This window comes from Gordionus sp. m RMFG-2023, chromosome 2 (assembly GCF_954871325.1).
Source record: "Gordionus sp. m RMFG-2023 chromosome 2, tfGorSpeb1-WG-v2, whole genome shotgun sequence".
In the NCBI taxonomy this organism is placed as follows: Eukaryota; Metazoa; Nematomorpha; class Gordioida; order Chordodea; family Parachordodidae; genus Gordionus; species Gordionus sp. m RMFG-2023.
Window position 1 is genome coordinate 25679616 of NC_088776.1, and position 19849 is coordinate 25699464.

General features: G+C 25.3%; 1 protein-coding gene across 1 annotated transcript; it reads right to left on the bottom strand.

The window, feature by feature from the left end:
* Positions 1-306: 306 nt before the first annotated feature.
* On the bottom strand, positions 307-18285 carry LOC135924213 (small ribosomal subunit protein mS29-like). Its single transcript, XM_065459260.1, has 12 exons — positions 18121-18285; positions 17969-18076; positions 17817-17928; positions 17605-17700; positions 12198-12334; positions 9211-9291; positions 2405-2484; positions 2241-2319; positions 1950-2009; positions 933-1031; positions 715-829; positions 307-442 (listed from the first exon to the last, which is right to left on the bottom strand). The coding sequence occupies exons 1-12, from the start codon at positions 18283-18285 to the stop codon at positions 357-359; spliced, it is 1218 nt and encodes a 405-aa protein (XP_065315332.1). The 3' UTR covers positions 307-356.
* Positions 18286-19849: the final 1564 nt, after the last annotated feature.

Here is a 19849-nt window from a genome sequence, read left to right on the forward strand (position 1 = left end):
AAAATGTCTCCTCTGTATTTGCAACCATAAGTGAGAAGAGAACAGAAAGAAATTGGCCAATTTACTTTTTATTTAATCAGATAGGTGACAAGTAACAAAAGATCCTTAAAACATTTCGCGTTTAGGATTTAAAGAACTTTTAATATTGAATATATTGTTTTTCTTTAAACGATAAAAGTTTCGCTGAATTGACCTGATACGATGAGCTTTAAAAATAAAATTTAATGAATACTTTATTCTTAGTAATTTGTCAAATTTAATATATATTATAATAAGACAATAGTATATTTACTTCATATAATTAACATTAAAATTTATAATATAAATAGCTTAGTATTATTAGCATATTGCAGGAATCACCAGGTTCTAGAGAAATTATAAAAATCTAATCCATTGCCTCCGGTCAAATAAAATATCTCTTTCTTGCAATCATAGGTTTCAGCTAAAATTCATCAAACCAAAAATATATAAAATAATATAAATGTTATTATTCATTCCATTCATAACAAGTTATTAAATTTTGTAAATTGTTTAAATTATATTCCATTTCCTAAAATAAAAAAGGCTTTAGAGGTTAAGCTCTGGGCTATCAACTTTATTAGGTTGGTGATTATTAGAAGTTCATTTTCATTTCTTTATTAATTAACAATATTCTTTTTATGAAGATAAAGTTTTTTTTCAAAATAAGAAAATCTCACGATAATATTATAATACCTGAAGGATGTTGTAACCATTTTCTTTCGATGTAATAGTCTATCATATTAAACATTTCTGATTGGTTAAAATTTTTGAGGCTTACGGGCATAAAAGGATCAAAGAATTCGAATCCCTAACCATATTTTAAAAAAATACTTATACAATAGTATATAATAAAATAAAACTATAATAGTATTAATACTCAAGTTCAATATTTAAAAAAAATAAAAAATTACTTCGGATTTTAATAAATATTTAGGCATAAAAGAATGATTTTTTTCGCGTTTTTCATTTAGATATTGATCGTCTATAGTGCAAATCGCGGCTCCACCGACCTTCAAAAAGACAAAATATTTTGTTTTTATCGCAATGCAGATATGATAATGTTTTTAAATTTAATTTCGTCTATAAAAGTTATATAGCTTCAAACTAATCAGAACATAAAGGTAATCATTAAAAATGGATATATTCGATTTTATTTATTTTATATAACTGTATATATTTCCTTTCTTTGAAATATAAATGTATGTAAAAAATATTTCTTACATATCAATAAGAAATATTAAACAAAATTTAGGGTTCAGGGTTCAAAATAACTTCTTTTTTTGAAAAAATTAAACTTTTATTTATTTTGAAAAATATATTAAAAATAACATATATAAAACTATATTAAAATTTAATATAAAAAGTATGTAAATTTTAACTTATACAAAACATAAATTTTTTTATTTTTCAATATAAAAATTAATTTTTTATGAAAATTATTTTTCGTGAAATCCTTTTTATATTTTTGAGTAGTCCATTTTATGTAAAATTTTTTAAAATACCATAATATTTTGTAAGATTTTTTAAAATATATATTTTAGGAATATTTATTGTTGCTTTATGGATTATTAAATTAAAAGTAAGACCAAGGAAAAGAACAAAATTACAAGGTAAAATAGCCTCAAATGCAAGCTGCAATGCACTGTCAAAGTTAGGCATAAAAAATCGATATTTTAATTTACATTTCGATTTTGGAATACAAATTTTTTAAAATATAGAATATTATTTTTTAAATTGTAAATTATTTTTATGAAGTGCTAAATATAGTAAAATAAATTTTTAATAAGTCTTTATATATTTTCTGTCCCTGAACCCATCTGAACACGAAGCTGGTTCAGCTATATTTCACTGAACCAGAAATCGAACCCTTTTTTTAAAAAAGAAGGATTCACAGCCCTGCCCGATATAAAATAAATTATGGTCTATACCCAATCATTTTTCAGCATCTTCTTTATGTGATATATTAAAGCGACATCGTTACAATCGATCTAAAAAATTGAAAATAAACATGTCATTTTAAAATGTTTAAAAATTAATTACATAGAGAATAACAAAAAAAAAGAGTTAATTTAAGTTTTAAAGATTTGTAATTAGATTATCAATATAACATACTGAATAGAAATATTGTGCGAAGCAAAGAATTTTTTAATGTGATATATTATAAGTTAAGGTATCGCAACAAAATACGAACTGATTTTTTTATTTAAAGTGAAATGTACATATCGCTTGTTTTGATCTGGTATCCGAGATGAACCGAAAAAGGCATTGACCACATCGGCTATTAGAATTATCTTGAATCTAGTTTAATTATTAGTGTTAATCAAAGTAGTAATAATAAAAAGAAACTTGGAAAAAATATGATATCGTTATATCGTATATTTACTTTAGTGTGCACGCTTGAAGTTTGAGCTCTTTGAACAATATACCTACAATATCAGTGGCGTACAGAGGCCTTTCTATGCCCTTGCATAAAAAATAATAATGAGAAATTAAAAATAAAAGGTTGAACACTTAGATTTCTCCTAATTTTAAAAAATAAAAAAATATTAAGCATATTTAAAATGTCACGCGAAACCTTAAACTTTTATAGAATAATATTGTTTTAAGATTATGGAGCATGATTGGAACCTGCAGGCGAACAATTTCAATCACCCATAGTATAAGGAGATGGGCCCGACCAACCCAGATTTTTTAAAAAAAAACAAATTCTCGATCCAACCTTAACCAAAAATAAATCCTATTTCTCAAACCCAACTTGACAATAAAATATAAAAAAATTTACCCAAATATACTAATAAATAATTAAAAATGCACGAAATTTCAATGTTAATAATTTATGCAATCTAAAATTTTAAAAATATCGCTGGTTGATTAATATAGGGTTATCCATTTTTAGTCGAAATTGAGTTAGGCCTTACTCAGTTAGACCTATTTGTTGATTTTTATATTCAAACCTCATACTATCCCCTTTTCCCTGAACTTAATTTTCTTATAAATATTAAATTTCATCTTACGCCCCCCCCCCTATACAAAAGAACCCATCAAGCTTCTTTTCTCTTTATTCTAAACTCTCTCACTCCCCTCTTCACCTAATATTTATTTTCATAGATATTTTATTTCATATTCCATATGCTATTATACCCCAGGCACCCTTTCAGAATTTTACTCCATATATCCCAGCTTTTACTCTCTCCCTTTCTTTGAATTTATCTCCTTATAAATCTAAAGTTGGATTACTATAATACCCCTTTCATTCTACCCATGACCAACTTGGATATTAAAAATTTGAGTAATTTTGTCTAAATATATCCCTTAAGTATTATGATAAATTATTATTATTACAAAGTTATAGGCCATTTTTTGATCCAGAATGCTTTAAACATAAAGTATAGCAAAAACTTTAAAAATCATACGTTTTGGGCTAAAAAAAAGAGCGTTTTTAGAGCGATAATACTAAATATATTAAAGGGGAGGGGTGATATTTTTCCCAGGTTTACTTGAATATGGTACCACAACATCCATCTACAAATAACATTTTTGAAATTTCAGGTTTAATAATAATTTTCTATTTAAAGTTTTATCTATGGACATAGGACCTATAACAACCTTTTTTAAACTAAAATTGAATACGATGTTATATCTCCACTTTTCTAAAATAAATTTTTTAAAATTTTCAAAGAAGTTATAGAATTAACAATTCAAAAAATGTGTTTTTTAAAATCGCTTTCATAAAATAATTAATCTGAATGGGCATAGAATCAGCCAATGTTACGAAAAGATGTATTTTTTAATTATATTCTTCGATTTTTAGAGCTAATCTTTTAGAGATCTACAAAGCCCAACCCGCGAGCCAAATGGAAAAATAAAAAAAATATAATATATCGGGTCGGGTAATATGTACACAAAAAAAAATTCCGGGAGGCCAGGTAATTTATGCCTAAAAATCAATTTCCCGAATTTTCCCTTAATATAGATATATTATTTATTTGCAAAAATTATGATTTATATTTTATAAAATATAATATTTTATTTCAATAATTATAATTTATAAATAATTTTTATTTTCCTCGTGAGTCTTTAAACTTATTTTTTTTTATTAGTGCAATCATTGAGTGCAATTTTTCAAATCTATAATTTTAAAAGTACAAAAATAAAGGTAAAATGTTTCACATTATATTCTCATACATAATATTAATGTGATATATTATAGAATTATTAATAATTAATGATATATTTAGATTTGATATATAATAGTGCGCACAAATTGAACGTTTGCAGTATGTTTGTTAATGTAACGCATCTTTGTTTAGATTGAAAGCAGTATGTTTTTTATTAAAGTTTTTTTTATAATTTCTTAAACAAAAATAGTATTTCTTACCTTAAGGTAAAATAAGGAAGTTTAATTATATTTGTTTATTTAGATTTCCTAAGAATTTATGATTCAATCAGGGTTTTCAAATTTTTTTGTGGCCTTGGATGCAAATAAATGTTTCTTTGTTTATCCTACCTTAATTTATATATTTATAATAATCTATATATTTTAATAAAAATGTGAAATAAATTTTGAATAGTTTGCATATTTATATATTTTTCAAGACACTAGATATAAAAATAAATAGATTTAGAAATATTACTAACTTCCTTAAAAATTCCAAGTCCGACAAGATGGGGAGGTTTTGTTATAATGTTGCAAAGTGTTGTGAAAAATAAGGAAGTTTTGCAAGAAATTGCAATTTCCAGTTTATTTACAAACAAACAAAGAAGGCTTAGTATATTAGACAAAGAAGGATACTGGGATAAATTAGAGTCTGTACTGACCTTTTTGGAATTTATTTATAAGAAAATTATATGCATATTAAAAAACGAAAGAAATTTTGTTGCCGAGAATATCATTATGCAACAAATCTTCTGGATCCTCGATATTATGGTGTGAAATTAACAGACCGTGAATTAACAGCAGCTTTAAATATAATAAATATTATTTCAGGCCAAATTAATTGCGATATTGGAAAAATTATAGGTAATTTAGCAGAATATCGTTCAAAACAAGGTTTCTATAAAGGAGCTGGCATATGGGAGAGCTCAATTCATACCAAACCACTCATATGGTGGAAAGGGTTGTGTACAAATCAACCCCTTTGTCAAGTGGCAGTAAGATGTCTTTCGATACCATCCTCAAGTGCCTCGTCAGGTCAGCATTTGGAAATTCATTCAAAAACGAGAAATAGAATAAAGAATGAAAGAGTCGAAAAATTAATACCAATAAGGCATAACATACATTTAAAGGATCATACAAATACATCAAGTTCGGGATATCATCAAGAGTTCAGATTCCGATTTATCAATATCAACAAGTGATAATAATGATATTTCAATTTCATCCCATGAAGATATTAATGCTATTACATTAGCATCCCAAGAATTTTAAATGTAATTTCTGATACATGCTTTTTGTAATTAATAAAGTTATTCAAAAAATGATGTTTATAGTGTATTTATTTTTGTCTTTATTGTTTAATTATATTATTTTCCCTTAGTTCCCCAAATTAATAAAGTTATTCCATAAAAAAAATTGAAAGGTTTAAAGTATATTTTGTGGTTATTTTTTAATTTCCCGTTTTTTCCCCAATTTTCCCGGGGAAATTTCCCCTGAACCAATTTTCCCGGGAATTTTACATCTATACTCGCATATCTCTGATTTTTCGTAAAACTAATAGGTCAACCCGGACATTAAAATTTTGATATATTTTTAACTTCAAGCTAATATTTTTATTAATACTATTTGAAAATACATTATATGTTAATTTCTATGCATTTTAAGAGCTATCTAACTAAAATACTAAATATATAAATAAACTAGTAAATCCATAAAAATTTATATTTATGATAATAAATAATCCTCTTAAAAAGTCTATATTTATACAATAGTATCCTTTTAAAAGATATTCGTCCAATGATAATCATTATAACAATTTTATTTCAATAATAATTTTATCATGTGATTTACATATTATACATTTTATATTAATTAATGGCAATGATTTTATATACTCAATCCAATATGCCTTATAAGAAGATGATAAGATATTGGTAATTTATGTTACCGATGATTTTCTATTAATAAATATTTCACATTGGATCTCAAAATGATATGAAATTAGTGTTTTTGTCTTCATAAATTTTACTAATTTTTCTTCCTACTGCAAAAAATGACAAGTTACAGGTGAAATATTCATTCTATATAATTTTTAACAAATTTAATTTGGATAAATAAAATCTCAAAACTTTGGAGAACATTGAACAAGGAGTAGTGCCTTCCATTACAAATATTATTTTATACAATTATATATCTTTGTTACAATCTTTAAATTTCTGACACCTTAAAAAGCAATTTTTATGCATTAATCATGAATTTCTTTATACAAATAAATATGTGCTTTTACATGATAGGGAATTAGAATTTTCTCCTTTATTATTTTACAAAATATGAATTATGAATAATGATTTTGTTATTCATAAATTTTGCCAATTTTTCTTCCTACTCCAAAAAATGACAAGTTAGAGGTGCAGGTGAAATATTCATTTTTCAAAAGTATAATTTTTCAAATTTTATTTAGATAAATAAAATCTCAAAACTTTGGAAAACATTGTACAAGGAGTGCTTTGTGGCTTCCATTATAAATATTTCCACAATCTAATAAATATTTGCATTTTATACAATTGTATATCTTTGTTGTTTTAAAAAATTGAAATTGGGCTAAGCCAAACTTGGGATGGGCATTAACTAAATTCCTATTGGGCCTGAAAATGTTGTCATTTGCAGACCTCTGGCGGTAAATGCATGAAAAAATAAAAGTGGCAGACGCATATCATTTATAAATGAATTTCTGTCAGAGGTAAAATCCATTATGAGCTACTGTTTCCGATGTAATCCTGACTAGAGATGTGCAATGGGCAGGTTTTGGCGCACCTGCCTGCTCATTTGTTTAAAAATTTTGTTTGACTTACCTGTCCAATGTTTAAAAATTATTATATTGTGAGGTTCTTTATGTATTATTTTCATGTTTTTTTTTTACTTAACTATAATTTATGAAATCCCACAAGAATGACAAGGAATTAGTATTTTCTTCTTATTTTGATTATGGATAAATCAGAAATAGCCTATATGAGGTTTGAATAAAAAAATTAACTTATTTTGATGAGAGATAATTCCAAAATTTTCATTATTCTTATAAAATATGTGAGAGAAGTATATATGTATACTTATTGCATTCAATATGAACAAATATTAGAAACATGTTTGAATATAATTTTTTTAATTATAATAATTTTCTTATTTTTATAATTTTTATTATTTATGTACCCAATCAAAAATTTAATCTTGCTAGATGAGGGTTTTGTATATTGTTATCATAAAAACAGATTTTGGATTTGGACTAATTAAAAATGAGTCTTTTAAAATTGGCTTTAAGAAATTGAAAACTATTTATTTTAGGAAGAGCGTCACAGATTGTTCCATCATCAAGATACCAAATATTTATATCTAATCAAATTTAGATTGAGTATAATGGATGGATCATGAATACCATGGTAAAATAAACGGGGACATGTGCCCCCTGCTGGATTCTTTCGTCAGAATCTATGTCATGTGGGCTGAATAAAGGAGTTTTAATTTTATAGTATGTTTCTAGGAATTTTGAATAATCAGGAAATTTAGGATAAAAACAATTTATGAAATGTTCACGAAATTTGCTATTGAAAGCATTTTTAAAGTCTTACTTTGATAATAGCCATGTTTGGAGGAGGATTTTGGGTATAATACAAATGGCATGAGGCTATTTTCCCTTCTCCCTTAACACCAAATCCTAATTAGTATACTTAATAAGTTAAGACCCTGGGTTTTGACCCGTGGCAATTATTTTTTACTAATAATCTTCTAAATAGCCCATTGCAATGGGGTGGATACCACCACAGTGTTTGTGAGATAATCAGGTCTGCCCCTATAATTGATTCGAATCTATGATGGCAGGTATTTTTTAAAAGAGTATTTAGGAAGGTTTTAAAAACATTTAAATGATTTTTTGAGATGAATGTAGATTTTATACGAAGTGAGAGGGCAAAAACCATTGCAACTGGATGTTGAAAATTTGTTAAAAGAATTTATAAATATCATAACTCACAAATCATATATTTTTTATTCCATATTTTCCATGATGTATTTGGCCATTTCTCTAAAAATTTATAGAAATCTTGGAAGAATGAATAGGATAATCTATTCCTCTCATTTGGCTATTCTGATTCATCCATCATCAAATAAAGGTAAAATTTATTATTTATCCATAAAGAGAAAATTTGATTCCCCGTCATTCTTGACGGGCTATCAGCTAGTATATTATAAATACACAATATATATAACGAAACATAATTGTTATAGATAATGAAACACAATTGTTATTAAAATAGATATCTTAGAGTAAATATATAAGAGCTTTTAATCGACATTGGGTAAAAATTAGATATAGAAATAAAAATATAACGGCTGAAAAATTTGAACAAAAAATTTAACAAATGGAACTTTTCGTAAAATTACAAAGGGCTGGACCGGGTAAATTTTTTTTAAGGAAAACTTGTGCAAAAATATATAACGCGCCGAATCAGGCCTGGCCTATCAGATCTCTAGTCCTTATAAATAAATAAATAAGCATTAGGCCCAAGAAGATAATAAATCAACTTTTTAAAACATTTGGATCAAGAAAAAACAAGTTCCCTTTTTCAACTATTTTCCCTACGGCAAATAATATTTTTGAACTGGCACTTTAACCCATATATTTCATTTTTATTCTTTTGTTCTTATACATTACAAACTTGGTAACTCTAAGATTTATGGATTATTTATTATCTATATATATATATAATATATAACTGTAATATATTATATATTGTTTTATTTATATATGACTGAATGATATCATTGATTAAATTTATAAAAATCTAAACCTGACACAAGTCGAAAAATATTTTTCCATTCCTAAAATAAAAATTATTAAGATTTCTCGGCCCGAGTCGTGTCAGACCTGTACTCGTGTCTAAAATTATTTTTATAAGTCTGATATGGGCATGTCTATATAAGAGATGAATAGGAGGATTAGATTCATATGAGCCGCCATTTTTATATATAAATATTCAAACCAGTTTGATTAAATCTAGGAGCGGAGAATTCATGACCGTTGTCTCACGTTTGTTCCATACATAATCCTGGGATGTTTTAATCTATGTATTATTATTTTTAAATGTAATATATATAAAAAAATCGTAAACATAAACGAAATTTAAAGACTGAATTTGTAGTAAGAAAAGAAGTATGCGATGCGACCATTAGGCGCAGCTATGATTTTGCTAATAAAGGGTGAGAGATGGGGGCACGTGAGTTTTTAGTTAATTTTATTGGAGGTCCATAGATTCACTTATTGCAGGCCTTTGTATTTTACAATTTTTTTAATTTTGGTTTCTTACTTTTTTTATTAAAATGATGCTAAAAATTTTGATATAGTCATCATTTTTAAAAATCATTAACTTTGCTTTTTTAAATTATTGTCTACATGTTATATAGGGCTGTTATTAAATATAGGATCGTCACCGTTATTTAGCGTTTTCCAAAAATATCGGATCGGGCCAATACCTGTAAAAAACAGATGATCTCTTTACTTTTCTTTTTTTTGTTATTTTATGTATATTTATTTTAGATTAATAATATTTTCTAAATATTTTTTTTTAAACAATGCAAATGCACAACACCCCTTAAATTTTATTTATTCTTTTAAATATATTTATAGTATTTTAAAAGTTTTTTTGACAAAAATAGAAAGGAACACCCAAAGTTTAATTATTTTAAATCTTTTTAAATAATAACGCCAATTTTATTATTTTATACTTTAAATAAAAGAATTTTTTTAAATATGATATCTGAATTATGGAAATATTTTACAAAAGACAATGATTATTTTGCAAAATGCGTTATCTGCTCTAATTTTACGGGGAGGTACTACAAATATACATAAACTTTTTTTAATTATTGTAGAAATAAAAAAAATTAAATTAAATGCATAATTAGATTTTTTGCATAAAAATTATTGATTTCTTAATTACATTTGGTACAAAGGGCGGTTGTAAAAAGCATAAATATCGGATTAGTATCGGATCGGGTTTGAACCAATATTGGAAAATGTAAGATCGGATCGGTGAAAATATGGGGATCGGCACAGCACTAATGTTATATATTGTATTTTTTACGAAGAGGCGATGGTATAGAGAAAAGAAAATTTAAATAAGCTTAAAATAATATTTACGAAAATAGGCAAATTTCCGAAGGGGTAAAACGTCCCCAAGTCCCTTCTTTGTTATTATAGATGCGACATAATCACTGGTTATTTAACAGTTGATAAAGTTTATTAATATTTCAATGAAATCAATTTTGTAATATTAATATTAATAATTTTTAAAATCTCATCATAATTGAATTTTAATAAAAGATAAATAAAATTGTCTCATTAAAAAATTAAACGCGGTTAGCTGTTAAGATAAAGTTTTGTTAACTTATTATTAAGCCTAATATATAACATTATCATTCATTTTTGACATAAGATTAAATTCACCTGATAGAAGATTTAAAATGTTATTATATTTAGAAAATATGATTGAAAACTAATTTGAGAGACTAAAAGTTACAAAAGAACTGATGTATTTTAAAATTTTAATTATATATTTTAAATGGCTTATGTTATAGCCATAGATATACTATTTAAAAAAGGTTGATGAGTTCTTTAAAAATTAAAAGATATTAAATAGGGATGATTAGTGACATCGGATCGACAATTGCCGATATCAATATAATATCGGGTCGGCCTCCGAAAATTAGTGTGACTCATGATACAAGTGAATTAGTCAGTATTAAAGTTTAGTTAGTATGAAAGCATGGTATTATAACAGAAAAATCAAAATATAATTTAAATAACTCTTTAAATGATAAATCAAGTAAAACCATTAGTTGGGGGGAGGGGGAAAGGGTAAAATTTAGCAAAAGGTAAGGAAAAAATAAGTTTAATAAGGAAAAATAATAATGAAGACTCATAAATTAGAAATACAAGATCATGTAAAAATTAAAATATATCAGGCTAATCCTTAACCACAAATATGGGGTAATGCCAAATTACACGAAAATTAAAACAAAGTTTCAAAATTATAAAATACAAAAACTGAATGGAAAAAATATAAATTTAACAGAAAACTGTAAAGATAAAATTTTTTATAAAATATAATAAATTACTCTGAAATCAGAGAAAAAAAAATATAAAACTAACCGTATAATAATGAAAGAAAAATTAAGTTATAAAATAATCAAAATAATTATTTGAAAAATACAAAAAGTATATAAAGAGGAAAATATATAAACTTTACTAAAAGGAGAAAAATATATTAAAAAATCATAAAATACTCTAAAACTTGGAAAAAATTCATAAAAAAATAAGATAGCTAGTTTGTAAATGTAGCATTTATATATACTACCAATACTATCATACAAATTTTTAAAAAAATCTGAGGGAATCGGGTTGAATCTTTTGATTTGAAATGGTTTTCAACCCAAGATTCGAAAATTTTATAAATTGTTAACAAAGTTTGTAATTGCAGAGCCTGGAGCCACAACTTAATCTCCTAAATATTCAAAACCCTAATCTTTTTGGTCTAGCCAAACTCTGGGTTTTCTGTATTAATAAATTAAAATAAAATGAATACTTAGCTCAAGTAATTTAAAAAATTGCAAGATTAATAATTATTTTTTTTAAATGAGCCGAATAAAAAATGAATGATAAGTAATGGCAAAGCTAACCACACTTTTGAAAAGTAAATATTTAAAAACAAGTTATTTCTAATAATATCATTTCAAAAAAAACGGATTGTGATTTACAGTTTATTTAGTCAGTGTAATCTTTAAATATAAAAAATAATAAAAAGAATAATATGTGACTAAAAAAGGTATGGCAAAATCCGAGCTAAGCCTGAGCACTACTAAAATCTCAATTCACTTCTATTCCCAAGGAAAAAATGAACCTAACATAAATTTTTTGCAGATAATGGAATAGTAAGGTATAAAAAATATTGTAATATTTAAGGAGACTAACGTCAAATTTTTTCAATTTTTCCTCATTTTGATTGTAAAAATGTTTGAGCAAAAAATTTGATTCATTGGGAAGGTCAAATTTGTTGGGATTACTTGTCGATGGAACAACCTCTTTATATTTTGCCGATATAGCAGCACCTTAAAAAAAGGAGGAAGATTAATTAAGAATGTCTGAAAGCTCTAAAAATATAATGATACGAAATATAACTTATTTTCCAATATTTTATATTAAAATATAATATTGTTATAAGTAACTTTTGAAAAGTAACTAGTTTTAGTAATTATTTACATTGAAAGTTACTTTATAAATTATATTAATCAAAAGAATTTAAATAAATATAATAACATAATGGGGTAATTTATTGTCAAATGAGCAAGAAAGGCGGTAGGCCCGTTTTTTTAATTTGATCAAAATTTAGAGAGCTGTTACATTTTTTAGTTGGGTAAAAACAATATTATAGCTCTCAATTTCTTGTACCTTACCCATTACGAATATTATTGAAATCGGTTTGGATATTGAATTTAATATTAATAACAAGGTTGAAGATTTGTAATTATGGGGTAAAAACTGAAAAAATTTGTTTTATTAGTCATTTATTTATCCATAAAATAATTCTTCAAAATGGCTACGGGCTCGATTTTTTTCTATTTTTTGTTTCTCGTGTTTATTTCTGTAATAATTAGAACGACTGGGTCAATTTTTCAAAAAATATTCATTCATTTATTCAAAAAATATAGATGGCGCAATAATTTTAGATTTTAATCTGATAAAATTTATTCATTCATTCTTCAAACATTCTAATACATATATTACTAAATAAAATCGATTTTTAATACATATATTTTCACTCAACCTTGTTATAAAATTTTCTGTAATAAATTTGTGGAACTTCGACCTAAATAATAAATTACAGGAGCATCCATCAAATTGTCAAAAATTTTGCAAAATTGATCAATGTCCCGAATAGAAGCTCCAAAAAAAAAATTATATAAGTGATTTGAAAAAAAAATTACTTTGAACATGTCACTCTTCTACTAATGTAAAAGCAGGAAACATTCCCAGATATTTCCGACATATTCTCGGGAAAGAAATTCAAAATTTCCACTAAAATTCCTGGGAATATTTAATTAATTCCCAATGTTTAAATAGCCGAACTAAACTATATTAACAATGTTGGTACTAAGAGTGCCTAAATAAATTTACAAAAATGTAATAAATAGAATAATAAATTAAATTCATTTTCTTAATTTTTAAAATATGTAGCGCCACCATCATTGCCGCCAATTCTAGGAGGCAGCAAATTCGGTATACTGTTGAACGCAGATAAAAAAAATTTAAAAAGCTGCCAATTGAGATTTTGGAGCTTAGGTCTATTCGTATCAGATAATATTTGTATTTTTTCATGCTCTCGGCACTGATTCCCTTTCACGGATTGATTATATAATTTATGACACAAATTGATTATTTAACTTATTTAATACTAGTTAATCAATTACCTTAAAATATTATAATATATTACACATTTATTGTAGAATTCAGTGGCGTCCCCATCATGTATTTATTTTTATTATTTAAAATAAATTTCAAAATGTAGATATTTTATATAGATAAAAATGTAATTTAACAATTACATAAAATAAGTAATTCTTATGCAAATAATGGTATTTAATAAAATATGACGATATTATCAAATGATAAATAATACATAGTACTTTGATTAAAAATAGTATTAATTGCGTAAATTTTAAGAGTTAATTCAAAAATTAAATAAATGTTATAACTAAGAATTCATTTTATGAAAAAAATTTGATTATAAATATTAGGTTGCTGCTTCTCTCAGGAAGGGGGGGGGAGCTTATTATATTTTTTATTTGTGCCTACAAATTTTTTTTAAAGGAGGTAGGCTAATGGTAAGGTAAATTTTTGGTAGATGAAACTTTGCATTTTAATTTTGGTGACAATACTATAATTAAAGGAAGATCCCATAAATAAAAAAAAATTCAGCAACTTTAGGAAAATAAGCATAACTTTTTTCTGGAAATAAATATTAATTTAAAATTTTATATTTAAAATTTTTTTGGTGATAATACTATAATTAAAGGAAGATCCCGTATAAAATTTAAGCAACTTTGGGAAAATTAACATCTGTATTTATTAGGGGTAAAATAGACCACACCTTTGAAGGTTAAGAGATTTTTTTAACATTTGTAGTAAAGGGTTAAATAGGAATATAGACAAATTTCAGACAAAACTAAATTAACCTACCAGAAAAAGAATATTAATGTAAAAAAATAAACAGAAAATAATTTATATAAAAAATAACATTAAAAAAATAAAATAAGCCCTCCGAGAGAGGTAGCAACCATATATTATATATTAAAACTAATATAATCATATTGCAATTTTTTTATTTGAATTTATAAAACGAGGTCTACTTTTCTCTAAATACTTAATAGGGCTAATCCATTTAAACATTTATCACCGGTGGTATTTCTTAAATAGGTTTTTAACCTTTTTAAAGCTGAAAAAGAGCTTTCATTAGTGCAGGTACTAATTAGTATGGTATAGGGCTGTGCCGATATTAAATATCGGATCGGCACCGATATTAGCTTCTCCCAAAAAATATCGGATTAGGGCCAATACCTGTAAAAAGCCTATCCGATCTACTACTTTTCTTTTTTATTATTATTTATGTCATGTATATTTATTTTACATTATTATAACATTTACTAAATAATTTTTTTTGAAACAATGCAAATGCACACCACCTCCTAAATTTTATTTTTTTAAAATAGATTTATAGTATTTTATAAGTTTTTTTTATAGGAACACCCAAAGTTTTATTTATTTTAAATCTTTTTAAATAATAACACCAATTTTATTATTTAAACTTTAAATAAAAGAATTTTTTAAATATGGTATCTGAATTATGGAAATATTTTACAAAAGACAAATAGAATTTTGCAAAATGCGTTATCTGCGGAATTCTATTTCACGGGGAAGAATAATGAAAAATTCATTTAATACTGCATAAAAAATATTGATTTCTCAATTAAATTTGGTTCAAAGAGGGGTGGTGAAAAATCAGTATAAATATCGGATCGGTAATCGGTTTTGAACTAATATTGGAAAATATCGGATTGGACCGGTAGAAAATATGTAGATTGGCACAGCCCTAGTAAGGTAGCTAATAAATTAATGTTTTGATATTAAGCAGGAAATCTAAAGTGGAATTACACATGGAAAGGGCCTGCAGAGCATTTTTTGGTTTCAAAGAATGCTCTATTCTGTCAAGATTTTTATACCAAAATCCGACATCATAAAGTAACTTAAATCCAACTTGACAAAGTAACTTATCATATGAGCCTACTAAATCATCAGCATAAATCTCTGAGATTTTTTTTGATATCCTCCCGTGTTTCAAGTGTAATCAACAGTTTAGACTCAACCGGTAAAAGAAAATAAAAGCTTTCTAAAATAAAATTGTGACAAATAAATCTTCCTTTAATTGAAATAAAAATGTATCATTAGGGGAATAAAAATATTTATTTATAAAAATCCGCAATCGTAGATGCATCAATATTTAAGCCATTGGATTGTCTAGAAACTACTCTAGGTTTAAAAATTTCAATCCCAAACATATTAGCAATCTCCTTTACTTTCTCATATATTTCATGAAATTTCATTCTCTCTGATATTTGTTAATATTTCAACAATATCCTTTGCTCTATTCATAAATCCAAATCAATTTTTTGTAGCATTTTGCTAAAATAATATAAATATAAAAAAATACATTGAATTGATATTAAAAATTATGGTTTAATAATAGCCTGCAATAACACTACTGGTAGTATTATAAGTGAAAATTAAATCTTTTAAATCAAAAAAAAACTAGCGCACTTTTTATAAAAAAATTTAGAAATAATTTTGTTTTATTTTTTTCTCATAATGTAAATGCTTAGTATAATAATATATAAAATCATCATTTTTAAATATTTTAAATATAGTTAGTTTAGATTATAAAAAAATTTAAGTAAAAAGTCTAGAATTTATGTAATAAAAATAACTATTTATGGTAAATTCATTTTTTTGCATTTTAATAAAAAAATAATTTCGATATTATCATCCCCAAGTCAAGAGCGACGATCAGAAACTAAACTACATGTTATCGCCTTACTAAATAATCTTATTTATATTTTTAATATAAAAAAATTATCAAAAATATTCATTTGTATTTTTAGATTTAAAAAACGCGTCTAGGGAATTTTTTATTATATTAGTAACCCTTATTTCAAAGAAATTATCAAAAGGAAGTCGTTTTTACGGTTTTAACTAGGGCATTGTTTGCTATCTCAATCTTTAGTGTCTAATTGCTGTACCAGGGCAAATTTTAATCATCATAGTAAATGATAGATTATCAACCAATGACATTGGCTGAAACTGTATCAATTATAAAATCGTTTTTTCTATCTCTTTAAAACTGTTGGCATGAACATTCTTACAAAATAAAAATGCTATTAGAATTTAAAAATGACAATTACCTTTAGGAGTTTGAGAATATATTTTTTTAAGTTCGAACAAATAAATTTTAAGGAACCTTTTGTTTTTACATTAATTTGAAAATATTTTTAAATTGGAAATGGAAAATTTGTATTATTGTTATCAAGAACATTTTCTTTCAGAGTACCTTCCATTTCATTAATATCATAATTGTCTGACTCACTTAAATCGATTAGGATATCCATTAGTGATGACATTTTAAATAATTTAAAGTTATACCAGATAATTTTATAATACAAATTAAAAATATAAATTTTAATTTCAAAATTAAATAATAAATTAAAATTAATTATAATATTATATTTAAATTTTCATTTATAGTTACATCTATATATATTTAAAAGAAAGCTAAATATCGTGCTACTTAGCTACTTTCAAAAAAGGAGTGCACTAAAAAAATAAATAATTGAAAAAATGTTATAGCTACCAAAAAATGATAGTGCAGTACTTGAAGCGAGCTACTTTAATAACTCTGGCCCAACATTTACTAAAACTAGTTATAGGTATTTTAACAAATTTTAGGTTACAATATATTTTTATAAAATAATTTTGGGTTTTCAATTTTTTTATAAAAATGTCTTAAATATTATTCATATTACTATTTTTCCTTACTATTTGTAATGATTTATTGTATAGATTGGGGGGGGGGGGTATGGGGAAATTTCTTATTATCTTAATTGATATTTGCAAGGGACAAAATGGGGTGATAGATTTGCCACTTTCCCATGTAATTAGTCCCATGAATTAACTACTTTAATAGTAAACACCAAAAAATATAGTATTATATATTTATCAGCTAAATTGATCAATAAAGAAAATATGTTATATATATCAAATAATAATTTACAATTTGGAATATGAAACAAAAACCAATCTTCTACTTTCACTACATAATGTAATAAATGGCATAGCATCATTGATTTACCAGAACCATTAGGACCATCTAAATAAAAATATACTAATTTTCATCAAATATATTAATAAATTCATAATCTCAAAAGCATTGAAAAAAATTTATCTTATAACAAGCTAAAATGGTTATATTAATTATAATATTACAAATAATATATCGATTAATTAACGATGTGTCTATATTAGTATTCTGCAGATAATGAATGATTTCAAGAGAAGGCTTTCTAATCATTAATGCAAATTCCTGAAATGTTGCAACCTAAATAAACTTGTGATACATATTTAATTTGTTATAGTACTTGGCCTATAATTTCTCTTCGAAAGCTTCTGCCAACATTAAATAGTGCTTTATATTCACTCCAGGGCACCCGGTAAATTTTATTAAGATGATCAATATTATGTTTATTCTTATTTATAAATATAAATTGAGTTAAAAAATATTCATATAAACTGGATTAACTAGTGAGATCCTAAATGATTTATTTAATTCATCATCTGACAATTCAGAGTTTTCAAATAAATGTTTCTTTGGTATCCAATTTACGTTAGATCTCAATCCTATAATTTTCTTATAGGTATTACATAAAGGGATTTTTGTTAAAAAATCAGTTCGCATGTTCAAAACCGTGCATGTAAAAGTGATAAAACTAAAAAATATATTTGGGATTTAGTATGAAAAATTATTTTTGATAATGTATTTAGAATTCATTCATTTATTATCACGCCAAAAATTGCATAAAATGGATTAAGGAGTTGAAGCGCGCATCGTACATTCTTATGAATTATCTAAGAGAACGAAGGATTGACCCTCCTGAATCAGTAGCGTTCACTGGGGAAGGGGCATAGTGGCTCAAGCCCTCTGAAAAATTTGAAGGGCCTCCTCAAAATTTAGAATTATTTTTGATAATGATAGCTATAAAAAAAGGTAATTTTAGTTCATGTTAAAAAAAATTTAAAAATTATTTTGTGACACTTATGATTTAGCCTAATGGCACCCTTGTCCTGAAGGCTCGTATCTTGATCCAAATCCGGACTCAGTTTAAAAGTGTCGGATTAAAGGGTTCTAGTGTCAAAAAAAATTATTTAAAATATTTTAAAAATAATAAATTATTTTTTTTATTTTCGCATTTTTCTAAATTTCCTGGTTTATATATTCAATTTATGCAATATTTTTAATTTATATTAATTATGAAAAGTAAAATATTATGCATTTAATAGTAGGTTATAAGATTTTTTGTAAATGATAATGTATTAATATACTATATAATTGGAATACATTGCATCTTGATTTATAGAAAGTGAAATATTGAAAATTTTGTAGCAGGGGCATCACCCACCCCCCTCCTCCATCAAAAATTTATCTATTCTCGTAGATATCATTTTAAAATAATTCTCCCCACACATTTATTACCCCCTTTATATCATTATAGAGGAGAATTAGTAGGAAAAGTTAGAGAAAGTTAATAATCATCTAAAATAACGTTGTTATAAATGACCCCATTGTCATGACTAGAAAGAAAGCTTGCGTGGTGACGCCCCTTTGCGCAATATATCTAACGGTCATACATAGACATTATTTATATTATATCACGTTTAAAATGAGCGACGTCCAAGGCATTAAACAGGCGTTAATCACTTTAAAGCCATTATTGGTACAATTTATAGTTTAAAGCCGGTCTAACAATAATCAAAAGGCGTTGATCAGATAGCGTCTGAATTTGGCATTTATGCTGTTGGTATTTTATGTAAGATGGATGTCGAGCAGATCGTAGTGTTAAGGCAGTTTATAATAAAACTCTGTACACACATTTTAAATAATCAAGAAATTTTATCAATAATAATTGCCTCCGTGATTTGAAGAAGTTTCATAATTATATTAAAACAATTCTGTGTAGTACTGCTGAATGTAAGCTACGATTTATGTATTATATTATAATAATATAACTATTCTTTCCTTATATTTATGAAATGCATTCTAAAAAATTACTTCATTTTAATGCAATATATTTTAATTTTTAAATAACTTTCTCTTTTAGATATAAAATATTTTATATGAAATGCTCAGAGACCTTCATGGGCTGGGTATGGCAATCACATATATAATACCTAGACTGACGATTCATTAAAAGTGTACATCAATGCAAATCAGCTGGAGACACCATCTTGGTTATACTAATCAT